This window comes from Lissotriton helveticus, chromosome 1_1, assembly GCF_964261635.1.
Source record: "Lissotriton helveticus chromosome 1_1, aLisHel1.1, whole genome shotgun sequence".
Classification (NCBI taxonomy): Eukaryota; Metazoa; Chordata; class Amphibia; order Caudata; family Salamandridae; genus Lissotriton; species Lissotriton helveticus.
Window position 1 is genome coordinate 1233842637 of NC_136057.1, and position 26932 is coordinate 1233869568.

Here is a 26932-nt window from a genome sequence, read left to right on the forward strand (position 1 = left end):
CAGAAATGTACCTAACCTCAATTTACAAGATGTGGAAATTAAGTGGTTTGGCCACAGAGGATTAACATGTCACAAATTGATACCATTGGTGAAAACCTTTATGCATTTGCCTAAACCTGACCTGTTAATTTTGCACTGTGGAGGTAATGACTTGGGCACTTTGACTGGTGTAGGTCTGGAAATGCTTTTAAAGGACACCTTTGAGCAATTGATGGCACTTTTTCCTCAAACTGCCTTGGTATATTCAAATATATGCCAAAGACAGAAATGGAGGTGGTCGAACCAATTTTGTCCACAAATTGAAAAGTCGAGGAAGCATGTAAACAAATCTGTTTCAGCTTACATGAGAGACCATGGAATGGGCTCCATGTACAACAATAACTTGCGTTACTACATGCAAGATATCTACAGAGGAGATGGAGTTCTCTTCTCAGATGAGGGCAACAGAGTTTTCATTTTGAATTTAAAACTGTGCATTGGTACCTACTTATAAGTACCTAAATGTACCATAAACCCAAAAGCTCTTCTCAGAGCTACCCTACATCTGATCACTCACAATTATTATTTTACTCTAACTTTTTTTACAAATTTTCAACAAAGTACGCTCCCCGGAGCGCTACCCGGTACGCGAACCGGAAGCTAACCGCGCGAAATTTTTTAAAAAAATGTTTTTTTTCCGCACATATGGGCCTCCTCAGCCACCCTCAGAAAACCTAGGGGGTCAAGATACGTCTACCGTGCCCCCTTCTACCCATTCTGAACATTATTTGCCCTCCATCTTGTATTTTAATTCGACCGAAACACAAAATGGTGGACTCCCGTAACGCTGCAGGTTCGCTTACCGGGGCGCTCACCGGGAAGCGCTCCATCAAAAAAGGTGGGAAAGTAATTTACAGAAGAAACCCTGGAGACACTTTCACCAAATATAGATTTGCTCATACTACATACCAATCCCTACTATTTTCACAAATTTGGTTGGAATTCCATTTAGCCATTTAGCCTGTAGACCTCTCTAAATACCCTGAGGTAAATTACTTCACAAAACACATCTGAAGTGTTGGAATTGACAACCAATTAAAATGTTACTTTCATTTTCTATTTTTTTTTACCTGACATTTGATTGGTTATGTACCTGAATATATATAAAGGAAGAGAAGGAAATACAGCCATTTTGACTACTACTTCCTGGTGTACATTTCAATAGGATTTTCACTAATAACTTCAAATTCTTTTTAAAGGTAAGTTGTTATTTTAAAAACTGAAGTATATTGTGCACTTTAAGTTAATATGGTAAACTTTTTCTGATAGTTATATACTATCCCTCTGTAGTAGTTATAGATTTAGATATACTTCTCTGTTATAGTTATGGATGGAGTTAGGCTTCTCTTGTATAATTATGAATTTACTTACGTTAAATCACATACACTTTTTTATATTCCTACTTCCACTCTGATACTATACACTGCCCAAAGATAAATTCACTGTTAAAAACTGCCTATCTAAAATTAATCCCAACAGTGCCCTATCTCTACTAATATATATTTTTTTAATGCAAATTTCAGACAAAATGGAAGGCGAACAGAAAGTTTCATTTGAAATTGTCCTTGCAGAGACCAACCAAGAAATCATTGATCCAAATGACATTGAATTTATGGATGAAACTTGGGACCAAGAACTACTGCAATGTGTGCAATCAGTAGATGTCCTCCTTGAAAATGAGGACATTTTACACACTCAAACATTACAAGCTATGTTCAATGAAAATAACGACATTTCAGACAGTGAAATATTAGACATTTTATTAAATTTTGAAACACAATGACAATAATAAATAATTGCTTAAAAAATAAAGAAATTAAAAAAATCAACAAAACAAACAATCAATTAACATACAATATTTGAAAAGTCGATCATTCTTTTTTCCTCATAGTACGGGCCCTTTTAAAGCCTCCACATCAAACCTAGGGGGTCAGGGAGGATCTACTATGCCCCCTTATGGTCATTTCCCCCTTTGTTTTGGCCTCCTCTTGTCTCTCGATCCTACCGAGAGACAAGATGGCGGCCGCTCCGGACTGTTTAGAATGTTGACAGACACCGGAGAGCCAATCAGCTTCGCTACGCGAAGTTCCGTTACGCGTCAAGTACGCGAACCGGAGCGCTACCCGGAACGCGCTTACAGATATATATCTTTTTTTGAACGTTAATTTCTCAAAATCCACTGGATCACACATATTGAGACCTAGCAAAGGCACATCGGGCTACCAGTCCCTACAATTTTGCCAAGTTTCGTGCAAATCCATTCAGCCGTTCGGGCTAAAAGTGAGGCCAACCGCCCTATGGAAATTAACATGGGAAAAACACGTTTTGGGACCCCCCTTTTTTCTCAGCCCCCCCTTGACAAACCCCCCCCCCAAATTTTCAGTGGCTGCTCAGAAACAAAATGTTCCATTTTCCTGAAACTTTCAGCCAATTCCGTCCACAAACGCCAAAGTTATTAGACATATAATTTTCAAAAATCCCATAGAGAAAAAATCCTAACTATATATACCTACTGGCGACCGCCAGTAGGTAATATATATATATATATATATATAAGAGTGTGTGTGTGTGTGTGTGTATGTATCTGTATATATATATATATATATATATATATATATTCACTGAAAAAACCATAGGTTATAGACCATATATAGTTAGGAATTAGCATTTACAAAACCTTGAAAATTCACTGAAAAAACCATAGGTTATAGACCATATATAGTTAGGAATTAGCATTTAAAAAACCTTATTTTACTCACACAAAACCATTGAAATTCCATATATAGTTAGTTGCACTAACTATATATCGCGCACCCGCAATCCACTGCTGATCATGTCACATATTACATCATTCATGACATGGTCAGTGACATCACTGATGACATCACTGATGACATCTCAAATGACAGTGGAAGTATACGTGTCTGGACGAAGGATTTAGTAGGTGCATGACTGAATGTATGAGTGAGTGATTAAATGTGTCTCACTGAGTGCATGGGTTAGTGACTAAACTGTCTTAATTTGTGCATCATTATGTCTGTTGTTCTGTAAACTGCTGCATGTGTTGATCATTAGCTATACGAGAGGCTATATGTGTTATTAATTGGTTGCCCAAGTATTTCTATGGGAGATTGAGTTTGTGTGGGGGTGGCTGGAAGGTGTGTGACTCTATGCATAGATGTGTGAGCAGTTTATTCACTAGGTGTATGAGTTCAAGAGTGCATGTGGAAACAGCTACATGGGCAGTTGACTGTGTGCATGAGTGTATTGATGAGTGAATGGATATCTCAATGCTACATGTCATAGTAAGTACATATGTAAAACACAGTACATGTGAGAGTTGGCATATATAAATAACTGTGCATGAGAGCCACTGAATGAGTGAGTGGTTGTATCGTTCATTGTGAACTTGTATCAGGGATTGTATAAGAGAGTAAATATGTGTTAGTATATGTTTCAATAAGTAAGGTGTGTTTAACTGTATAGTTGAAGAAATGGAGGTGAGATTGTTTCTTTGCATGACTGACTGGGTGTGTGAGTAACTCCATGGATGAGTGGCAGTGTGTGAGTGTCTGTATACACTGAGTGTATCTAAGGTTATATTAGAGTCTGAAGAGATTTATCGTATTAGCACAAGAATGATGTCAAATGAGATGTCATCAGTGATGTCATCAGTGATGTCATTTGAGATGTCATCAGTGATGTCATCAGTGATGTCACTGACCATGTCATGAATGATGTAATATGTGACATGATCAGCAGTGGATTGCGGGTGCGCGATATATAGTTAGTGCAACTAACTATATATGGAATTTCAATGGTTTTGTGTGAGTAAAATAAGGTTTTTTAAATGCTAATTCCTAACTATATATGGTCTATAACCTATGGTTTTTTCAGTGAATTTTCAAGGTTTTGTAAATGCTAATTCCTAACTATATAAGGTCTATAACCTATGGTTTTTTCAGTGAATTTCAATGGTTTTTTAATAGCAAATATCATAAGCTGTCGAATGTCAAGTACGTGGTAAGTGAAAACATTTTCGTGTTTATGCACACTGATCTGCTTTGAATGGTGCCCCCCCCCCCTCATTTCTATTAGGAGTACTCTCTCTTTGCAGATAGTGAAAGGTAGTTAACGCAGGCCTTTGCCCCCGTTGTAATCCGTCGTGCCTGCTTCTCTCTCCATTTGATTGATTGTTATCCAAGTATTTACTGTTTTAGAATTAGTTCTCTTTGGTTCATTCTCTATTTACAAACAAACACAGAGTCGCAATACTCTGTTTAGTCTTTGCAGATAACGAAAAATCGTGTAAAAAAAAAGAAAAGGAATCGAGTAAAATCAGTAGGCCACTAATGGGATCTCTTTTTGACCTCGCTAAAATAGAAACATTAGGAACAACCCCTCATGACAAATACAAAACTAGTGAGATGAACTGAACTCCACACAATGATGGCTGCAAAACAGCTCGGCTCCGCCACCCACCCCGCCCAAAATAACGATAAAGAGCGGCTGCCATGATTGGTTGCGGAATGGCCACAACGGAGCTACGAAATGGTGCTGCTCTCATGCTAACCCCAGCTTCAGTCTGAAACATCCAGAAACACTGTAGACTACCAATTCGATCAGTTCCGGTAGCGCCCCAATGTAACCCGGTAGAGAAGAACTAGCCCTCCCCTCTTTGACTGATGGTTCTTGTTGCCTGTCCCTTCTGTTGTCATTTAACAGAACTATTTAGCCTGCTGAAAGAGGTTGTGTTCCGACCGCTGGTTGGTGGAGACATTTTGACTATATTCTGGACCTGCGTTGTCGCGTAATGCGTCATATGACGCGCCGCGTTAGCGCATCCGGAAGTCATCCGGGGCGCGCAGCGCGTAACGTAAGCATAACAAGTCATGTGACTTGTTAATAAAACTTTTCATTGGTTCATTTTACTTTTCTTATTGTAATGATGAAAGGCTTGGTCATATCACCTAAAAATTACGCTTTTCATTACTTCCGAACATTATTTTTTCTTAAATATATGTTATAATGTTCCAGGCTAATGTACTTTCCCGGAAATTTTACAACTGTCCTGCAAGTAAAATATATTCTTTTTTCGAGAAAAAGAGCGTTTCTTCGTCCCATGACGGAGCCATTGAGCAAAAGAGGGTCGACCTGCTGTCTTAGTCGCCGATACGCCTGAATATGAGATTCTTATCGATCACTTTATGTTGCAGGAAAAGAAAACACAACAGCCCTTGACCATTTATCTTTACTGCGTTCCTTCGTATTATACCTTTTACCCTTCATGTAATTGGTCTGCTTTATTTCACTTGCCTTTTAATGATTCTAAAACAGTGACTATTATTAAAAACTTTACCAATGTATATACTACTACCATGTTTTCTTTTAAAAACCTTTATTGTGAAAATTTCATTATACAAATACGAGCCTATAACCACGTGGGCCTGCCACGGAGCAAACTGTAATCGTATATGATGAATAGACATTTACACTGTAGAGGAACGTAACGGGCGGGCCATTAGGTTGCAAGAACTAAGGTGTCTAACAGTTACGGAATCGGTGGACGTACATTTTATAATTAAAATACGACAGGGCCAGTTACAATAAAATTATCTAGATATACATTTGCGGGCAAGTACCATGGGTGACGTTAATTCGAACTTTCAACAGTACAGTAATCAATAACACATCAGAACTTAATATCAATAGGGATGTCGAAATATTCAATCAATTCTCGTCCCCGCCCGCCATGTGCTTCAAAACTGCATACGTATCTCGTGATTTCAAGGTTCTGCAACCAGTACACAACAAGGAGTTACGAGTCCCATTTATTCCGGCGCCATTTTGGGCGAGGACGGGCAAAATGTCTCTACCAACCATCGACTATGATGATGTTCATATGCTGTATTTATTAGAGTAACACTCATCTGTCCACATGAAATTAATTTGCCACAATCTAAACATGTCATTTTAATCTTTCCAAAGTTCTTCTAAATATTTGGGACCGTTTCCCTTGCCTCTGAAGCTCTCAGTGCCACTTCTTTGATGAATGTACTAGCAGGTCAGGGGTTCTCCTCCAAATCTCTCTTTTATGCAGCACTATAATTAATTGGTGCCACCTCTCCATATGACGATGCATGGTATAGTTACCACAACTATATATTTTTTCGGTTCCTCTGGAGAGTTCATCGTGGCAGATGAAGCGTGTAACGTACCGGGCATTTACCTTTTTTTGCATGTACAGGAAAGGAAAAAAAAATCGAGCGTCCGAGTTCTAAGGTGTCCCAGGGCCATTTTAGTGGACCAGGCCCAAATCCAAAGAACAGGCCGCCATTTTGAGAGTCCTCTTGCAGCCGCCTGTTGCTGTAGCATCAACAGCAGCCGAAACTCAGCTGAATGGCAACTGAAACGGTAAAGGGGCGCCCCACTACAGCAGACGAGCCTCCACCTAGGAAGGCCCATTCACGCCGGCTCCCCCCCCCCCCTTCGGGCACCCCACGCCGTTATTCGGAGCAGTATTGTAGGATGGCCACACCAGTGCGGCAACTTGCTAGACATCACCCCGGTGGTAACCGAATCTCAACGCCTTGTGGTGTCTTCTATTCAGAAAACATTGTTATGCTGCCTTCGACCTATTCGCCGCAAGTGCGCACACAACTCAACTGCATAGCTTGCTAGACACCACCTCGGTGCCATCCGGATCTTGGAATGTCAGCGCCTTTTGGTGTCTTCTCTTCAGAAAATATTGTTGCGCTGCCTTTGGCCCCATTCGCACATCGGTCCGCAACTTAGACATCACCTCGGTGCCATCCGGATCTTGGCATCTCAGCGCCTTGTGGTGTCAGTCAGAAAATATTGTTGCGCTGCCTTTGGCCCCATTCGCACATCAGTCCGCTACTGACACCATCTCACAGGCCAACAGGGCGCCCCACGCCGACTTTTACCATTGTAGGATGGCCACACCAGTGCCACAACTTGCTAGACACCACCTCGGTGCCATCTGGAACTTGGCATCTCAGCGCCTTGTGGTGTCTTCAATTCAGAATATATTGTTGCGCTGCCTTCGGCCCCATTCACACATCGGTCCGCTACTGATGCCATCTCACAGGCCAACGGGGCGCCCCACGCCGACTTTCAGCATTGTAGGATGGCCACACCAGTGCGGCAACTTACTAGACACCACCCTCGGTGCCATCCGGATCTTGGCGCGTTGTGCTGCCTTCGGCCTATTCGCACATCGGTCCACTACTGACGCAAACTCACAGGCCAACGGGGCGCCCCACGCCGACTTTCAGCATTGTTGGATGGCCACACCAGTGCGGCAACTTACTAGACACCACCTCGGTGCCATCCGGATCTTGGCGCGTTGTGCTGCCTTCGGCCTATTCGCACATCGGTCCGCTACTGACGCAAACTCACAGGCCAATGGGGCGCCCCACGCCGACTTTCAGCATTGTAGGATGGCCACACCAGTGCACCTTACTAGACACCACCTCGGTGCCATCCGGATCTTGGCGCGTAGTGAAGCTGCAGCAGCTGCAAATAAGCTTCAGACAGTGTTACAACCGCTGCTCAGAACTCTCAACTATGACACCACCTCGGTGCCATCCGGATCTTGGCGCGTTGTATTGCCTTCGGCCTATTCGCACATCGGTCCGCTACTGACGCCGCCTCACGTGCCAACGTATTTTCTCCGCATTTTATACCCTATGCCGCATAACAGGTCATGTGACTTGTTTATAAAACTTTTCATTGGTTCATTTTACTTTTGGTTTCCTAATGATGGAAGGCTTGATCATATGACCTAAAAACAACAATTTTCATTGGATGAAAACTTTTTTTTTTTCCCAAACGATGAAAGCCCCACCTTGTTTCTGGATGTTTCAGACTGAAGCTGGCGTCAGCATGAGAGCACCACCATCTCGTAGCTCAGTCGTGGTCATTCCGCGAGCAATCATGGCAGCCGCTCCCCACCAGAAGCCTGCAGGAGTCGGGGCCCCCAAAACTTTTGATGAATTCTCAAGGCGGAGGGGACGCTTTCGAGAATGGGGTCCAAGACCTAGCAGACAAGCGTCCGATTTCCAAGGTGTCCCAGGGCCATTTCAGTGGACCAGGCCCAAAAAGGAAACAGCCTGCCGCCATTTTGAGAGTCCTGTGACAGCCGCCTATCGCTGCACCGCAAGAGTGGGCGCAAGTCAGCTGAATTGCGGCTTTTGACACAGTGGACCAAAAACGGACGGAATGGCAACTGAAACGGTAAAGGGGCGCCCCACTACAACAGATGACACTCCACCTGGAGAGGACCGTTCACGCCGCCTCCCCCGGGGCGCCCCACGCCGTTATTCGGAGCAGCATTGTAGGATACCAAAACCAGTGCGGCAACTTACTGGACATCACCTTGGTGCCATCGTTCTGCTGCCTTGGAACTATTCGCACAACAGTTTGCTACTGATGACCCACCCCCCGCGACGCCCCACGCCGTTATTTGCTGGGTGGCAACTTACTAGACATCACTTTCGTGTCATCTAGATTTCAGCGCGTTCTGCTGCCTTGGAACTATTCGCACAACAGTTTGCTACTGATGACCCACCCCCCGCGACGCCCCACGCCGGAAATCTGGACGTTGTGCTGCGTTGGGACTATTCGCACAGCCGACCGCTACTTCGTTGTTTTTCCCTAAAAATGTTTATATGTTATTACTATTTTTGTTTTCTTGTATATATTTATAAATTATTAAAGTTTTATAATCTTACTACTTTGTCGGAGTGCTATATATTTTTAATGTGACACATAATTGTAAAAACTTTGATGTACAAAGAGTCATCCCTGGAATCTTCCGCTTCAGGCTCGGTCCCCTCCCCAATCACAATACAGGATGGTTTTCAGATAATAGCAACGCTTCTGCTGTGACGGATCTCATCGAGTGTGGGCCTTGATCTACTATAACTCCTTTGAAGAGGGGTGATTCTTTACAGCTGTGGCCATAAACTACATCTGCAGGGCTAGCTGATACCCTAGGACCGGCCTGGACAATCGGACACAGAGGAAAAGGAGTGTCAGAGGGTGCGGTAGTGAATAGGGCAAAAGGGAGGTGTCGGGCGGGCACAGGGTGTGATTCTCAGGGAAGAGCAGCGCAGATGGGGGGAGGTTTATTACCCATGCATAAGACAGAGAGCGGGGGTGACCACTGCCTGGGGGAGATGCTTGCGAGGGTGGGGAGCCATGCTAAGGATCGACAGCGTGCACAGAGTGGGTCTGGTCAAGGCATCTAAAATGGCTGCCGTGCACGACAAAAGTGTGGCATTTGAAAAAAGACAAGATGGCGCAGACAATGTTTTTCAACACTTCCTGATTTCCTTCGAATCGAACGTTAACAGACGTTGGGGCATATTACCAAAGTTAAGCGATATTTATCCCTAACGATGCTTAGCAACGATTTTTTTACCGTCAGAAATTATCGCAGATAAACCTTGCTATTATCAAGGTTTATCGCAAATACGATAAAAAACGACCGCAATGCATTAATATCGCTGAAAACTCAGCGATATTCATGCATTACCGAGCTAATGCTCTTAGCCATGTTATCCACCTCCCCACATGGCTAAGAACTGCTCAGGGCAGGTGGTAGCTTTTGGAGATATTCGCGCTTATCTCGAATATTTCCAAAAGTTGATAATAGGAGATAGCGATGTTAGCGACTGTTTCCAGTCGCTAACATCTTGGCATGCCCACTTTGCATGTCATTAGTGATAATTATCACTCACATGCAAAGTGGGGCCCAAGATGGTCGCTATCTTCTACTAGCCGTCGCTAACTGGTGTTAGCAACAGCTAGGTAATACACATATAGTTTTATCTCCGCGAAGCGGAGCGCTGTTACAGATATATATCTTGTTTTTGAACGTTAATTTCTCAAAATGCACTGAAGCACATATATTGAGACCTAGCAAAGGCACATCGGGCTACCAGTCCCTACAATTTTGCCAAGTTTCGTGCAAATCCATTCAGCTGTTCGATCCTACCGAGAGACAAGATGGCGGCCGCTACGGACTGTTTGGAATGTTTACAGACACCGGAGAGCCAATCAGCTTCGCTTCGCAAAGCTCCGTAACGCGAAAAGTACGCGAAGCGGTGCGCTGTTACAGATATATATCTTTTTTTGAACGTTAATTTCTCAAAATCCACTGGAGCACATATATTGAGATCTAGCAAAGGCACATCGGGCTACCAGTCCCTACAATTTTGCCAAGTTTCGTGCAAATCCATTCAGCTGTTCGATTATTATTATTTTATTTTTTTTGCCCCGCGGGGCCCTTTTAAAACCTCCACATCAAACCTAAACGGTCAGGGAGGATCTACTATGCCCCCTTATGGTCATTTGCCCCTTCGGTTTGGCCTCCGCTTGTCTCTCGATCCTACCGAGAGACAAGATGGCGGCCGCTACGGACTGTTTGGAATGTTTATAGACGCCGGAGAACCAATCAGCTTCGCTTCACAAAGCTCCGTTGCGCGAAAAGTACGCGTCCTGGAGCGCTGCCCGGTCCGCTGTTACAGATATATATCTTTTTTTAAACGTTAATTTCTCAAAATCCACTGTAGCACATATATTGAGACCTACAAAAGGCACATCGGGCTACCAGTCCCTACAATTTTGCCAAGTTTCGTGCAAATCCATTCAGCCGTTCGGGCTAAAAGTGAGGCCAACCGCCCTATGGAAAACTCAATGTTAAAAACACGTTTTGGGACCCCCCTTTTTTCTCGGCCCCCCCTTGACGAACCCCCCCCCAATTTTCAAGGGCTACTCAGAAACAAAATGTGCCATTTTCCTGAAAATTCAGTAGGTAATATATATATATATATATATATATATATATATATATATATATATATATATATATATATATATATATATATATATATATATATATATATATATATATATATATATATATATATATATGTATGTATATAATTCATAAAGGTTGCCCAGGGAAGCAGTTTGTTCTTTGAATAAAGGTTGTTACCTACCTGAACACGGAGTGCGGCTCCATCTCTGGGCAACCTTTATGAATAATATATATATATATATATACATTTATATGTATATACACACACACACATATATCCATCCTACTGGCGGCTGGCAGTGGGTAATTATAGTTCAAACCATGAATACATAGGAAAAGCGTTTTATGCCTTGCGTATATCTTTGGAGCCGTTTGAAGAATCTTCACAAAATGTTCTAAAACAAATGTCAAGTTAGGTCTTGTTGTGCATGGAATTATTCAGGATGATTCATCAAGTGGGAGCCGGGGAAAAGGGTGTAAAAAAAAGTGTGTCTACTCAGGTTAATTCCAATAGACTCATTAGAAGCACCTGCAACCTAAACCGCTGGAAGGAAGTACACCAAATTTGGCAGAAAGGTAGATTTGATTATACAGATGGTGCTGTTTGTTATTTGGTGTAAATCTGTTCAGTAGTTCTTGAGAAATGTAAAATATAAATTTCATGATATCTGTGGCCAATACGACTTCACAAAATGTTACGGGCTCGTGCAGGGAAATGAAGAGCTCTGATTGACTACCAACACTTCAACCAGGAAGTGTTGGCAGTCATCTTGGCATCCCCTAAAAGATGTTTTTAAAAAAGGGGGGCTAGGTAGGAATACCCTGACCCCCAAATTTTGGTTGGTCTTGGGGTACCCCGAGGTACCCCCCCATGGCTTAAAATCATTTAAAAAAATGTAAATGCTGTGAATTCATGATATTCGAGGGGGGAAAAAAAGCGGGCTTGCTTTTAAATAACCCTTTGGTGGGTCAAGGCCCAGTTAAATATTACAAAAATAGGAGGGGGACACATGCTGGCACCCCTCATAGAGCTTATGAAAGCCCCGGACACTACCACCTCCCCGGGGCATCGTTATTTACATATGCTTGGGAGCACAGTGGTAGCCCCATGGCCCGGGGACCACCACCTCCCCAAGGCAAATGATTATAAAGTAATGCAAGGGGCTTGAGGGTAGCCCGAACAGTCCCCCCACAGACCTGCGGACTGCCATCTTTCTGGGGACTGCAACCTCCCCAGAGCTAAGTTTTAAGATGGAGAAGGGATGCACATCCCCCCTCGTGGAGCTATTTATGGCCCTGGGAACTGACCCGCCCTCAGAGCCAGCTCCTACTACCTCCTGAGGTGTCCATCATCAAGAGGTAGCTGTTTGCTTTTCCTTGGTGGGAGCTGACAGCTTCCACCAAGCAAAAGCAAACACAACTCTGCTTTCTGCAAGCTGTCAAACATCTCTGGCTTGCAGAAAGCAGAGTTTTAATCTGGTTCCCTGCACACAAATATGCATGCAGGAAAACAGATTAAAACACTGCTTCCGCAAGCAGGCAGCTGCTATTTTAAAGAAGCTCCCTACTTGCAGCACACAGGAGGTGGGCAGTCGGCTGGGACTATGAGGACTCCCTCTGCAGTCCCAATTGTAAACTGGGTGCCCTGTGGGCACCCAGGAGACATGGGGCCAGACTCAGCCCAAAGAGGGAGATCGCACAGCCCCACTCCCTTACACAAATAGAAATATAGGATCAGAAAGAGACAAAACAAAGCCAGCAACAAGCAGAAAGAGGCAAAATAACGCCAAGAGCGAGCAGAAAGAGGCAAAATAAAGGTGAAAAACTAGCAGAAAGAGGAAACATAAATGTGGAAAACGAGCAGAAAGAGGCAGAATAGAGGTCATAAATGACCAGAAAGAGGCAAAATAGAGATCATAAATGAGCAAAAATAGGCAAAATAAAGGCCAGCAGCAAGCAGAAAGAGGCAAAATAGAGATCAGAAACAGGCAAAATAAAGTTCAGCAACGAGCAGAAAGAGGCAAAATAAAAGTCAGAAAGAGGCAAAATAAATGTCAGAAACTAACTGAATGAGGAAGAATGAAGGTAAAAAATGACCAGAAAGTTGCAAAATAAAGAGCAGAAATTAGCAGCAAGAGGCAGAACAGAGGTCAGAAACGAGCAAAAAGAGGCAAAATAAAGGTTAGACACTAGCAGAAGGAGGCAAAATAGAGATCAGAAATTAGCATAAAGTGGCAAAATAATGGTCAGAAACGAGGAGAAAGATTCAAAATAAAGGTCAGGAATGAGCAGGAAGATGCAAAATGAAGGTAAAAAACGAGCAGAAAGAGGCAAAATAAAAGTCAGAAAGAGGCAAAATAAATGTCAGAAACTAACTGAATGAGGAAGAATGAAGGTAAAAAATGACCAGAAAGCTGCAAAATAAAGAGCAGAAATTAGCAGCAAGAGGCAGAACAGAGGTCAGAAACGAGCAAAAAGAGGCAAAATAAAGGTTAGAAACTAGCAGAAGGAGGCAAAATAGAGATCAGAAATTAGCATAAAGAGGTCAGGAATGAGCAGGAAGATACAAAATTAAGGTCAAAAACAGGTAGACAGAGGCAAAAAAAAGGTCAGAAATGAGCAGAAAGAGGCAAAATACAGATCAGAAGTGAGCAGAAAAACAGAAAACGAGCAGAGTCTATTCAGCCACTCATGCACCCACTCACAGAAGAACTATGACACTCTCACAGTCACTCAAAGATCTACTGAGAGACTCATGCACCGACTCACGGACACTTTCAGAGACTTACACACCCACTCAGACATTCATATACCCACTTATAGCCCCAATCATACTCTCCCACACCCATTTACAAACCTACACAGACACTCATACACTCACTGAGAAACTCAAGCACTCACTCATACATTCAGTGTCAAAGGTTAGTGGTTACAGTTAGGAAATAATAGTTAAAAACCTTACAAATTCATTAAAAAAGAAAAAAGCATTAGCATAGTCAATATGTCTCGCCTTTTGAGCCTTATAAGTGTTTATACAGAGCTGTTGATTTTGTTTACGTCTTTAATCTGTGTTGTAGAGCATTGTGAATGTTGTGCATCACGTTGAAAAGTTATAATTAAAAAATGTGTTATAATTATTTTTGTCACCCTATATATAACTTAGAAAACATTACATACAAATGAACTACTCTAATAAAAATCAGCATTAACATAAAACATATGTTCTAGTTTTTTTGTCCATGCAACGCTGGCAACTTTTCCCTGCTGTTCTAATGCTTTTTTGTTATGGTTGTGAACGTGCAAAACTGTGTGCAGGTTGTGATGGTGGAAAGGCCTTGTGCTTAAATATTGCAACGGTTTAAGGGCTGGTGGCGCGTTAAAGACTGCGTGCAGATTGTGATGGTGCGAGGGCCGTCTGCGTGAAGATTCTGGCGGTGCAAGGGCCGGTGGCAAGTTAGAGACGGTGTGGAGGTTGTAGGGTGGAAGGGCCTGTGTCATGTTAAAAACCAAGTGAAGGTTGTAGCGGGGCAAAGGCCAGTGGAGCGTTCAAAAACGTGTGAAGGTTGTGATGGTGCAACGGTCGGTGGCACGAAGGAGATCGGAGGTCTGGACAGAGCCTCCTGTTTATCTCCAAAGAGCAGCCCTGGCTGATGCAGTAACTTAGGTTTAGAAGTTAACACTGCAGGTCACAGCATAAACAACTTGGTTGAAAAGCATGCCACAAATCCGGCGCTCTCTATCTGCTGTCACACTAAGTGCAAATAAGAGCTGACAGCTTGCAGAGTGCACCTTTTGAACCTGGTTTCGACGATCAAGCTGCTCCAACCTGTTCTCACTGGCATGTAGTCAAGAGTCTGAATATGCTGTTCTGAAAGTTTGTGTATATGTTTGTAGGCGGCCGCAGTTCAGTCGTTCTCTGTTGTGCACCTCTGTTGTTCTGGTTGGTATCGTCACTACAGCCCAAGCAGTTTCTGTGCTTCACGAGATGGACCAGAGGCGTTAAAAAAGAAATTTCAGTGTGACAATGAATACAAAAACGTATAAGGGATCGCTGACAGCGATCGGGGAATAAAATAACATCAAATAAACCAATGGGAGATAGTGTGACAAATTAAAGGGTGCAAGAAAGAAATGAAGGAGTGAACAGGAGGAAGAACCACAGACAAGTGCGGAAGAAAAAACGGGGCGAGCATTAAAACGAATATCAGTTGAGGATAGTAAAAGAGATAGCAAGGGATAACAAGCGCGGCCGTGAAAGCGACTGCGCTGTGTTTATTTAGTAACATGATCCACAAGGAGGAAAGAATGCAGATACCACCCTGCAAGCTTCCAACAGCAATATGCAGTGGGAGTGACCGGTAAACAAAGAGGTGGGACATGCCCCCGCCTTTGGCCATTTGCGTGCTTTCATTATGGAAAGCCACACGCAAAGGCCAATCAAATGTGTGGGAATTGCCAGACCCACATGGAGACGTTTCGGGGAAGTTTTAGAGTACTCACAAGAAGCCTCTCATAGTGCTGCGCTAGGCTCGACCTAAAAACCCTAAGGTTAGAGGGACATTAGAGGGACATTATAGGCAGGAAATAAAAATGTAAAAAACAAAAAACTTTATTGAAAAATACAAAGGTTTCAGGAAAATTATAGTTAGGAATTAGAATTTTTTTTAAACTTGGAAATTCACTGAAAAAACGAACGTTACAGGGACTTTATAGTGAGGCTCAGTACTTGTACAAAACCTGTGAAATTCAGGGGTTATAGTTACCTGAGGTAAATATAACTTATACCCCCAATGCACTGCTTATGACCTCACACATGACTTCACTCATTACATTGTCAGTGACTTCTTAAATGACATCACTGATGACATCAGCCACGGAACCACTCATACCTCATACAACCTCTCATACACTCAGTCAAGTTCAAGTTCAAGAAAGCTTTATTCGATTTTAATTAAAAGAAAATCACAAAAGCACAAGTAAAAGTACATTATTAAAAAAACTCAAGTTACATAACCATTAAAGGCGAGGGATCATTATAAAACTGGGATACAGAAAAGCAATGTACTAAAATACAATTTTCGGTAGAAATAATTAATTATTTGGTATTCTAATGTTCAATATAAAATAGGAAAAAATGGGCGGAAGCAAAAGCAGTTAAAACCATTTAAAAACATGTAATCACTAAAATTCAAGGCAAAATGGTTATAAATAATTACACTATATTAAATCAATTCATTGATATGAGAATTCTAATAGTGTTTTTCTTTAAACATATACATCAAATGCATGGTCATTTCGTCTTCTAGCATTTGTAATCTTAGGATGGCCGGTCTGCACTGGTTCAATCCCCATTTTCTAAGAAGGAGTATTAGATATTTTTCCCTGGGGAGAGTATAACATTTACAGAAAAAGGTAAAATGTAACATAGATTGTTCAGAAATTTCATCACATGGGCACGCAGTCAAGTTTGTCGTCCATGAATTAACCTCTGGGAAGGTAAGCAGCCTGAAGAAACTTCCCCCCTGAAGCGTGTTAATAACATACGTGCATAACTACTTAGCGTTAAAACAAGGTATTGCTTCAGGCCCTGTCCTTGCAGAATCATTTGGTTCTGTAGGACTGAGGATTTTTTTCCCACCTGCTGCCAACGTTTATTTTCCAAGATATGAAGGCAGGATTCTTTCAATTGTTTCTTCGTTATAGTTGCTAAGCTAGTCGGACAATCAAAAAATCCAGGATGACCAATGTCTGTCAAAAAATCCTTTATGTATTTCAGCCAAGTTATTCCAAGTGCCCCCTGTAATTTTAAGCAGTCATGAATTATATCCCTATTTAATCCAGTCTCCTCCTACACCCATACCTTGCGCCACAACAGAAACGGGCTAACCTTGATATGGTCAGAAATGTAAACTACGCCCAGTTCTTTATGGCACACGTATGTAGACGTGGATCTGGGAACTGCCAGGAGGTACCTAAGGAATGCGTTCTCGCAAAGTTGGATATCGTGACTGTCCGCAACACCCCAGATTCCAGCACCATATATAGCTGTAGACACACATTTTGATTTATATACGTCCAGTAGAATCTGCACAGGTCGACACCCCAGCCTGTTAGCAAAGTTGCTTACTGCTCCGATCACGCAGGAGAACGCTAGCTTGCGTGACTGGACTGCAGAGCTCCATGTGCCATTTTTGTTGAAAACCATTCCCAAGTAAGAAAACGTGTTTGTTGTCTCTATTTTAGTATTTGATAGAAACATATTACATTGGGTTTTTTTGCTGGTCGTGCAACACATACTAAAGGTTTTACTAGTATTAATGTTTAAACCTCTAGCAGTCATATCATTTTTAAAAGTCGTAAGTGTTCTCTGCAGGCCCACCGCAACATCTGCGTATAAAAGGATGGGTGATGGGTATTCTCCAATTTGGGGATGGTCCTGTCTATCTGCGAAAAGGTGTGATGCCACGTTATTAATATGTAAGTTAAATAAAAATGGGGCAAGGATACATCCCAGCCGTACTCCTTTATTAATGGGGAATTTGGTGGTGCATTCACCATTTTTTCCATATCGTATCTTTGCACCAGCCCCCCCTATATAATTCTTTTATAAAATTTACCAGGGTTATATCTAGACCAAGTTCCAATAAAGTGGCCCATAACATTTTATGGTCCAGACAGCAAAAGCGGAGCTTAAATCGACAAATGTCAAATAGACGTTGTCCCTTTTTGCCCTCACGTATTTGCCTATGAGCATTGCTAAATTCAGCCCTTGTTCGACCGTACCAGGTCCTTTTTTAAAACCATATTGAAATTTTGAAAGTATGCCTGCATCTTCTGCCCATATATGTAATCTATTTAAAATAATCCTACCCGCCACCTTCATCAAGGAGTCCAACAGTGAGATCGGTCTGTAGCATTTTGGATCATTACGTTCTCGCTTCTTGAATATTGGAACCACGATAGTCTCTTGCCATGTCGTGGGGAACCCAGTTTCATTATAGGTATTTAGAACATTTGTCAAGAGGGGCGCCCATATCTTAACGTCATGTTTATAAATATCTACTGGCACCCCATCCGGCCCAGCCGCTTTTCCAGCAGCACTCTCTGCTATTGCAAGTTCTACCTCAGAAAGTGAAAAGGCAATCGCTATAGGGAATAATCCATGAGCACTGTTCCCCATCACCCCCGGGGTTTCATAATTTGGACTCGCTAAAGATGCATCTTCTTTGTACAGTTCTGTAAAATAGTTAACCCACGTTCCCTCATCTATGGCCACTTCAATGCTATCCGTTTTCTTGTCTATAAAAAATGGGGCATTAACCGCTTTACAAAATCCTGAACTATCTTTTAACTGGCATGCTTGGTGTAAGGCCTCCCAAGCCTCCTTCTTTAATTCCTTCTTGCGATCTTTTATTGCTCTATAATACATAGATCTGGCCTCTTTTATATCCTGAATATACTTAGGTTTCACTCAAGTTTTCTTTTTAGGTGCGAGTGAGTTTTACTACACTCCACATTAAACCAGCCATGTTCCTTCAATGTTTTATTATTCTTCCTCCCTGTAAGGGCATTACGAATTTCCTCAGTAATACTTAAGAAGGCCGTGGACACTGCCACAGTATCAACATTCTCTGAGAGACATATATTAAATTTGTTGTACTTAGACTTTAATAATGTTTCAAAAAAGGTTGCCGGCTCAATTTTTATTCCATTTAATCGAAAAACCATTTTTCCTAGCCAAACGTATTCTATAGCTATGTAGGTTATCAATTAAGTCTGAGGTCATCCCTCTACCTCCTGCGACAGTAAATGCGAAGCTAATAGGAAAATGGTCGCTCATTGACAGATCGCTTGTGGTAAAATTCAGAATGTGACAAGAATGACTATTGGAAGTTAGAACAAAGTCTATCACGGAATTACAGCCTCTTCCAATAAAAGTAGGTGCAAATGGAATTTGTGGAGTACAGAGTTTGTTTGCAAAACCCAAGTCCAAGTGACATAATACGTTGTTAAAATGATTCCCAGTATGCAGGAAATGGGTGCAAGGATCACCCCTTAGGTCAACCAAACCACAAGCGCCAGTGATACCATTAGGACACAGAAGACAATTAAAATCACCCATCCATAGTACACATCTGTCCGCAAGCCCTTTATTATTCAGGTTCATTATACTTTGCAGGATTTCCTCGAGGACTTTTCACAGCTCTACCTTTGGAATGTTATTATAAAAATTAATCACACTAATGGAATAATTTTTACCCATTTTCAGTTCCAGATGCTGATAAAAGTCAGAGGCATCTCTAGATTCAACTTCCATATCTTTTAGAGTGTTAGAGACGTAAATACAGAGGCCCCCTTTATTTCTGCCCCTTACTGATGAGACGGCAGGTATGTGAAAAGTGTGGAAGCCGTTTATATGAATACCCTCTCGTTCCCAACATTCCTAAAGACAAAAAATATCAAACAATTCTATAAAAGGTAGAAAGCCGGGGTCCCCAAACTTTTTAAATAGTCCCGCGACATTCCACGATAAGAAGGCAATAGCTTCTCCCTTATTTGTGGTTCTGTTTGTAGCAGTGTCAATGTTACCTACTGCTTCAGGATGGCTACGAATGAGGAGCTCGCGACACACAGTGTTAGATTGATTACCCATCAGATTTTTATTCATGTCATCATCTCCTTTTAATACTAAGAAATTACAAGGAGTAATTATGTTATCCCTAGCACAGCTAACATTATTCTCCAGGTTCATAGCTCCTACCAAAATATTTACATTTTGATCCCTCCTGGGCACAATGGTGGGTCTATCCACTACTTGCTGTCCCGCTATTACTTTTCTCCCTTCTATATCAGATAGCGACGGTTTCCCAAATTTGGTGTCACGTCAATCAACCATTTCAATGACGCTAAATCTGTTACTGGTTGAAACGCCATAATCCAGGCCGTGCCACTCAGAACCAAACTCTCTCCCTGTCCCTCTTGGCTGAATATTCTCTGCCCAGATATTCCTATCTTGACCGGAATTAATCTTGGGCAATACCGGTGAGTAAAAGTACGTTAGACTTAAAGAATGTATATTAGTGTCAGAAGAGAGAGGCCAATCAGCACATATATGGCGTACCATACACTTGTCTTGAAAATTTACAATCACACAGTCTCCCTTAATATTCTTTCCTACTTTGCCAATCCATTTGACTCTTCGTACAAACAATATTTTACTTTGACTATAGTGTGGTAGTGGTCTATGGGCATTGAGCCAATGCGTGGTTTTATTTTTTAGTTCCGTGAGTGATTCATGGCTATCCTTGCCCAGCTCTGGGACTCCTGCTAGTATTACTACATAGGGAACGGGTTCTGGTGGTAAGTCAATAATTGGGAGGGATGGGACCTTTCCCCCTTATGATTGCCTTCAATAACGCTATTCCCTTCATTTGAACCACCATTCCCTACAATTTTTTGAACGTCGTTCCCCTTGGTTAAATTGTTTTCACCCGAAGAGCTTTTAGTTTTATCCTCTGACGGTTCCTTCTCACTACATGTAAGTCTATTTCGTGCACTACTTTGCTCAGAAAGGGGTGCAGCGTTCAGATTCTCAGTAGCACGAGTTACTTCTTGGTGAGAATCGTTGTCAATTCTGCCGCACCGAGAGGCCCGACAGTCTGCTCCTGCCTGAATAAAGTCCTCGATGCCTGTTACTGCCTTAACAAGTGTGCCAGAATTTGCTATTACTATTTTCTCCAGCTTAACATTTATGGATTTTGTTCTCTCTAAGAGAGGTAACATCAAGGATTTCACTAATTTTTCTATTTGTCCCAACAGCCCCTCATCAAAACATTTCTCAGCACATTGCTTGGGTGACGAATTTATATGGGAAGTGTTGGTTAATGGAATAGATAGATGTTCAATAGTGGGAGGAATTGGATGTGTTATGATATTTTTCGAATTTTTGGAAACTTTTGCTAATCTGCCTTTTTGAAGGCCACCTACTCTTTTCCTCTTCCCTGGTAAGGATTTCTCCCTAGATTCTATATTAACAGGAGGTTCAGGAATCAGATCTGTGCTGGGAGAGTTCGGTGAGGGTGGTGTTTCTAAATCTATCCTCGTAGTTCCACTGATAGACGAGCTGATGTTAATGGAGTCAATAGGAGAACGTACCACACACCCATTTGATCCTAACCTTTGTGGACCAGTCCCCAAGCTAAGGTCTACGTGGTCTTCATCTAACCGCAAATGTGCAGGACTAACCGCTGACCCTATTGCTCCCAAAGATGAGCGTTTACCAGAAAGGAGGTCTATAGAGAGTCGTTTCTCGGTAAACGCGATCTCTTTTTCTAGTACTGCTGTAGCCCTCGTAAGAAACTGATCGAGTGTACCAGTAACTGACCCCCCACCGGTAGACAGCGTGAGCTTTCTCCCCTTTCCCGAGTGGAGCGCCATTTGTATAAATGCGGTGGAATCACTAATTAATACAAAGGTGATGTATACAAGGTATCTACAAAAGATATCGCACAATACAATAATAATAATGATTTCACCATGGGATATCAAAAGTTAGATTAGTGGCCCAGCCCGGCCTCAATCGTCCTCGGACGGCCTTAGACGACCCGCCCTTTGCCCGGGCTTAGCCCGCGCGCGGTCCCGCGACGCGGGGTCTGTGCTTGATTTTATGCGCCTCCAGGCACGATGGTGTTGATGACGACTTCCGCCGCTGGGAAGTCTGGGTTTTGTGGTCCAAGGTCCCCCTCCACACTGCGGCCGCGGCAAGATGGTGACTGCGGCGGCAGGAGGGAGATGGCCAACGGGTGCAGCGGCGTCAAAGGGAGAAGCAGCAAGGAAACAATGCCCAAAGTCAGTGTGGCAGCAGGTAACTGGTTCAGAGAAGCGTCACACTCAGTCAAACCCACACAACCACTTACATACCCATTCAAAGACCCATACAAGTGCATACATAATCAATCACTTAGCCATAGAGCCACACCGACAGCCACACATTCACCCATACAGCCACTGACACACCCAGTTATTCACCTATACAGCCACACACAGCCACTCACTTACCCATATAGCTTTTCAACAGAGCCACTCACTCACCCATACAACCACTCACACACTCACACTTACATACCCATTCACACATTCATACAACCACTCACACAGCCACTCACCCACCCATACGGCCAATCCCACAGACACTCATTCTTCTATACAGCCACTCACATACCAGCTCAGTTAACCAAACACTCACTCAAATAGCAACTCACTCACCCATACACCCATTTATACACCAAGTCACCCACTCATACAGCCATTCAGACACCCACTTACTCACCTATACAGCCAGTGATACACCCACTCACCCATACATCCACTGACACACCTATTCACTCATCAATATAGCCACTGAAACAGTCACTAAGTCACCACAGACCCACTCAGACAGCCACGTATACACCCATACAGCCACTCACACACCTGTACAGTCACTCAGATGCCCACCCACACACACACAGTGACTCTACCAAACTATGTTAAAAAAGGAATCACTCATTAGTAGTATACAGAGTATACTAATCTAGCTTTTGTGGTACCTTAGTATATAAGCTTAACACACAAAAAACTTTAGAAAACACTCTTGATCACTGGATAATGTAATCAGTGATCTCATTTGAGATGTAATCAGTGATGTCACTGACCCTATCCTGAGTGATTGCGGTCACAAGCAGTGCATTGTGGGGGCACAAGTTATAGTTAACTCGGGTAGGTATGACTGCTGAATTTCACTGGTATGGTATGAGTGAATTCTGAGCTCAACTATAAGGTCCCTGGAACCTTTGTTTTTTTCAGTGAATATATATATATATTTTTTTTTTTTTACATTTTGATGATTCAAATAATATCTCCCAGTGTTAAGGGCTTAAAGCATTTTAGTTAAGCGTGGCTTTAGCTCATGTAGCTTGATGCTTACATGTCACTTGTATGCCAGGAATAGATATCGAAAATGGAAAGGGGATGCGTTTGCCTCACATGCAGGCAATAAAAATGGCATGTTAATTTTATGTCACAAAAATCTCAATATTGAGATTGTTTTGCAAGAACGTGATTCAAAAGATACATTAGTTTTAGTTGATTTAAAAGTAAATAATATTTTGTTGTGAATTCTGAATGTTTGAGAACCAACACAAATTCCAATTGAATTTAGGAGAAACATATCTTGTAAACGAATGTGTTATTATGAAAATGTAATTTTGGTGGACTATTATAATAACTTTTTCAGATTTGTTTTTGGAGAGAAAATCTAGAGCTAAATATGTACCAAATAATATGCAAAAGGGACTTAAGAAATCTGGACCTTGCACCTCAAACAATCTAAAGCATTCCCTTCACTCTTTGCAACAGACACAGAGGGACTATGGAACAGACAAACAGGTACGAAGTACACTGCATATTCAGTATGGGGCTGATGATGCTACAATTCAGATTCGCACCAGTCATTCTCCATGGGGACGATGGTAGGCCGCTGCACATTTCCCCCCTTCACAAATCTGTACAAATCAGCAGATGATTATAATCCTAGTGCAAAGATGAAAGATCTTCCCCAGTACCAGTGTAAACACTATTTCATGTCTTCTGTCGCACACATATGTGTCTGCAACACTGAGTGGAACTTGGAAATCCCCCCAAAAAATCATGAATAATAACAAAACAGGCGAGAAACAATAAGTGTTCTATGATGAAAGTTCAAATTGTGATCTGAATCTCGATTGAACATGTCTGCTCTTCCTATATCCTTTCCCATCTTCAAGCTCGTTAGACAAGCACTCGCTGTGTTAACATGTAACGAAACTGGTGCTATGTAAAGCGCTCTGATAACCTAATCGGTTCAAGTTCGCGCTATAGAAAACTCTAAAAATAAATAAATAAATAAATAAATAAATTTCCGAGGCATTTATGGAAAGCCTTGTCCAGAAATATACCATATGAGGCAAATAAACACAGTACTGTGCTTTCAAAACTAAACTTTGTACAAAAAGGAAAAGGATGCCATGAATTATGGATTATTTTGCTCCTGTCAACACTGTCAAATCAAGCTTGACGTTGAACCAAGACGGGAGTGGCATGTGGCATGCCCTGCTGGTTCCTAAGCCGTTCTCCCACAGCAGACGAGAAGTATAATGTGAGCACAGCGACCACCAGTAATAGAGAAGATGCCCTTATTGTACCTCACCCAGTTAACTTACCGACAAAATCTTCCACGTTATTGGACGAACTTGCTTGGGAATTCCAGACCAGCTCAACCTCCGTAATTCATCTGTTGGCGATATGAAAACATTATTACACAAAAATGATACTCAGTATTGTCTGTTTGTTTTTTGTAATAAAGAGCATACATTTACTCTGAATATTGTGGAACTGTGTAGCCAAACCCAGTCTTTTACAAAAACAAATGCTTCAATGTGGTAGATGATTAAACACATTTCCATTAGTAATGCCTAGGTGTTATGCCCAAATATTTACGCCTAGTTGCTTTCCAGCACTACTAGAAAATATGTTTGTTTTAGTTTACCTCGAACACTGGCAAAATTCAACAATAATCGCCAAATATGGGCAATCGAAAATCACCCGAGAATAGCGATCTGTGTCAAACGCAGCTAGAAAGGATTCAGAGGGCAGCATTATAGTGATGTGTACTACAATAATAATTTGTTAGGATAATATAAAATGTGACTATTACGTTTGTTGGATGAACCTCGACTATGCGATACTTTTTATGTCGTCTGCAGTTCTGTAGAAAGAACAAAAAACAAGTCATGGGAATTCATATGACGATTTCATATGTGGCTGACCATTTAACTGTTTCTGAAATTTCGTCGGACATTAACTGACATTCAAACCAATACTTTACAAGACTGTACTTGTGGGAGAATTTTTTGTGCCCTCAAAAAAATTGATAAGTAGGCATACCTACAAAGTTTTCTAGAAATTACAGTTATAAAATGATTGCTGAAGTGCTTTTATTTCCACACAGTAGGAGTCAATACAATTGATCCAAATATTAATCCTGCATACCACTACTCCTCTTATCCAAAAGCGGATTCTATGCATTTGGCATGAAGCTGCTCTAATATAGCTGATTACCGGAAAGCCATTTTTAATACTGTGAGTAAAATAAAGGCCACCACAGCAAAAACTCCTCTCTTACTGCCCAGCTGGTATAAAAAAATATGCAGAATTATACAATATATATGAGAAATTGTGCTCAAAGAATTATAGCCATGTTCTTTTTACTTGCTAAAAATAAAAATGTAATTGCATCGTCCAACCCAGGCAATTCCAAAAATAGATGACTTACGCATTACACTTACTCTTCTAAACTACCCAGTAAAAATATGTCCAAATACATTAGGACGACTTTCAGAACATTCCTAACCAATGGGCTGCCAGTCTCTACAAGCTGGGACATCTTAGACCCATAGCGAGGTCTATGTTAAGGGACCCTGATGATCTCCTTGGGAAACCTGCTTTGACTGCTGAGAGATGTTGATTCCGCTGTAAGCATTTCTGTGAATGGCAATTACTGACATGAATGCGTGGATAATAATACTTTATTTACAAGACTATATGCTGATGCAATACAATTTATGTGGAGCTCATAATCATATGTCACGTGTATATGTGAAAACTTTGAATGGCATCACCTTATTTTGCAGAATTACTTGCACATCTACTGTTATGAAAAAACTGCTATAAAAGTATTAAACAAGGGACCAACCAGAACTCTTGAGAAGAATATTGCGCTTAGGTATACATGGAGAACAAATATGAAACTCTGCAAACTATGTGAAACCACTAATCAAGGATGAGCCAAACTTCCACCAGTTATTAATATTTTGTCCACCCTTCTTTTCAACTCAATTGAACAGTAAGAAGTTGAACCCACATATATTCGGATTTAAAAAGAAAATAATCCAAAGGCGCTGGAAGTAGGGGTGCTGGGGGTGTTGTAGCACCCTCAAAATGCCCATCCTGGAGCTCCGTAGGTGAAGGAGTATTAAGGAATGCTTTAAAAAAAATGTATCTTGTTATATTTACTGTGCATTTAAAGACAGAGATCAAATGTCCGTCTAGTGTTCTGGCAAATTCCAGCGTATTCTTCTAACATGAAAACTAGTGTCCTTTCTCTAGCTGAAAATGTGAAGATTTTGTAAAGTGAATTATCTCTTACTGCAAAGTAATTTGGTTTTTAAAGTGAACTATATGACAAACCATACTCGTATGAACGGTATGAAAATACTCATGATCGACACTAACTTCACACCCGAACCAGACTCGATTCAGACTACCCCTCCCACGCACCTCCGAACACAAGAAGCTCTTCTGCAGAGTCCCCCATAGATCCTCACTCCGCACAGCCCTTTTCATTGTGTTTATGGCACCACTTGCCAGCATCGTAAGAGCCCACAGCATCAACATTGTCTCCTATGCTGATGACACACAGCTCATCTCTCCCTCACTGACAGGAACACCACCTCCAGGACTAACCTCACAACCTGAATGCTCAATGTGGCCAACTGGATGAAGAAGAACTGCCTAAAACTCAGCACAGACAAAACGGAGATCCTGTTCTTTGCAAACAAAAGCTCCCCACGGAATTCCTCCTCCATCCGAACTAGGACCCAGGCCCTACCACTCAGCCCATGCCAGAAACCTCAGTATCACCATAGGTGACAAACTCACTATAAATAAACAGGTTACCATTGTGACCGCATCCTGCTATCTCATTCTCAGAATGCTTTGCAAAATTTTCAAATGGCTCCCTATGCAAACGAGATGAACGGTCACCCAGGCCCTCATAACCAACAGACTTCACTACGTCAACATGCTCTATGTCGGCATCTCCAACCAGCTCACACATAGACTTCAGACCAACCTGAACATCGCCACCAGCCTCATCCTAGACATCCCCAGGAGCGCTCAATTCACTTTCTACTTTAGTGAACTAAACCTACACTGGCTATCCATCCAGTAACATTCCCTATTCAAACT

General features: G+C 41.9%; 1 protein-coding gene across 2 annotated transcripts in view; it reads right to left on the reverse strand.

Moving 5' to 3' along the window:
* Positions 1 to 26932, reverse strand: part of TBC1D22A (TBC1 domain family member 22A) — a 2393943-nt gene that overhangs the window by 1626624 nt on the left and 740387 nt on the right. For both annotated transcript variants that reach the window (XM_078679664.1, XM_078679673.1), the window contains exon 5: positions 24127 to 24197. In XM_078679664.1, the coding sequence (XP_078535790.1) occupies positions 24127 to 24197 (71 nt within the window). The remainder of the gene's footprint in view (positions 1 to 24126; positions 24198 to 26932) is intronic.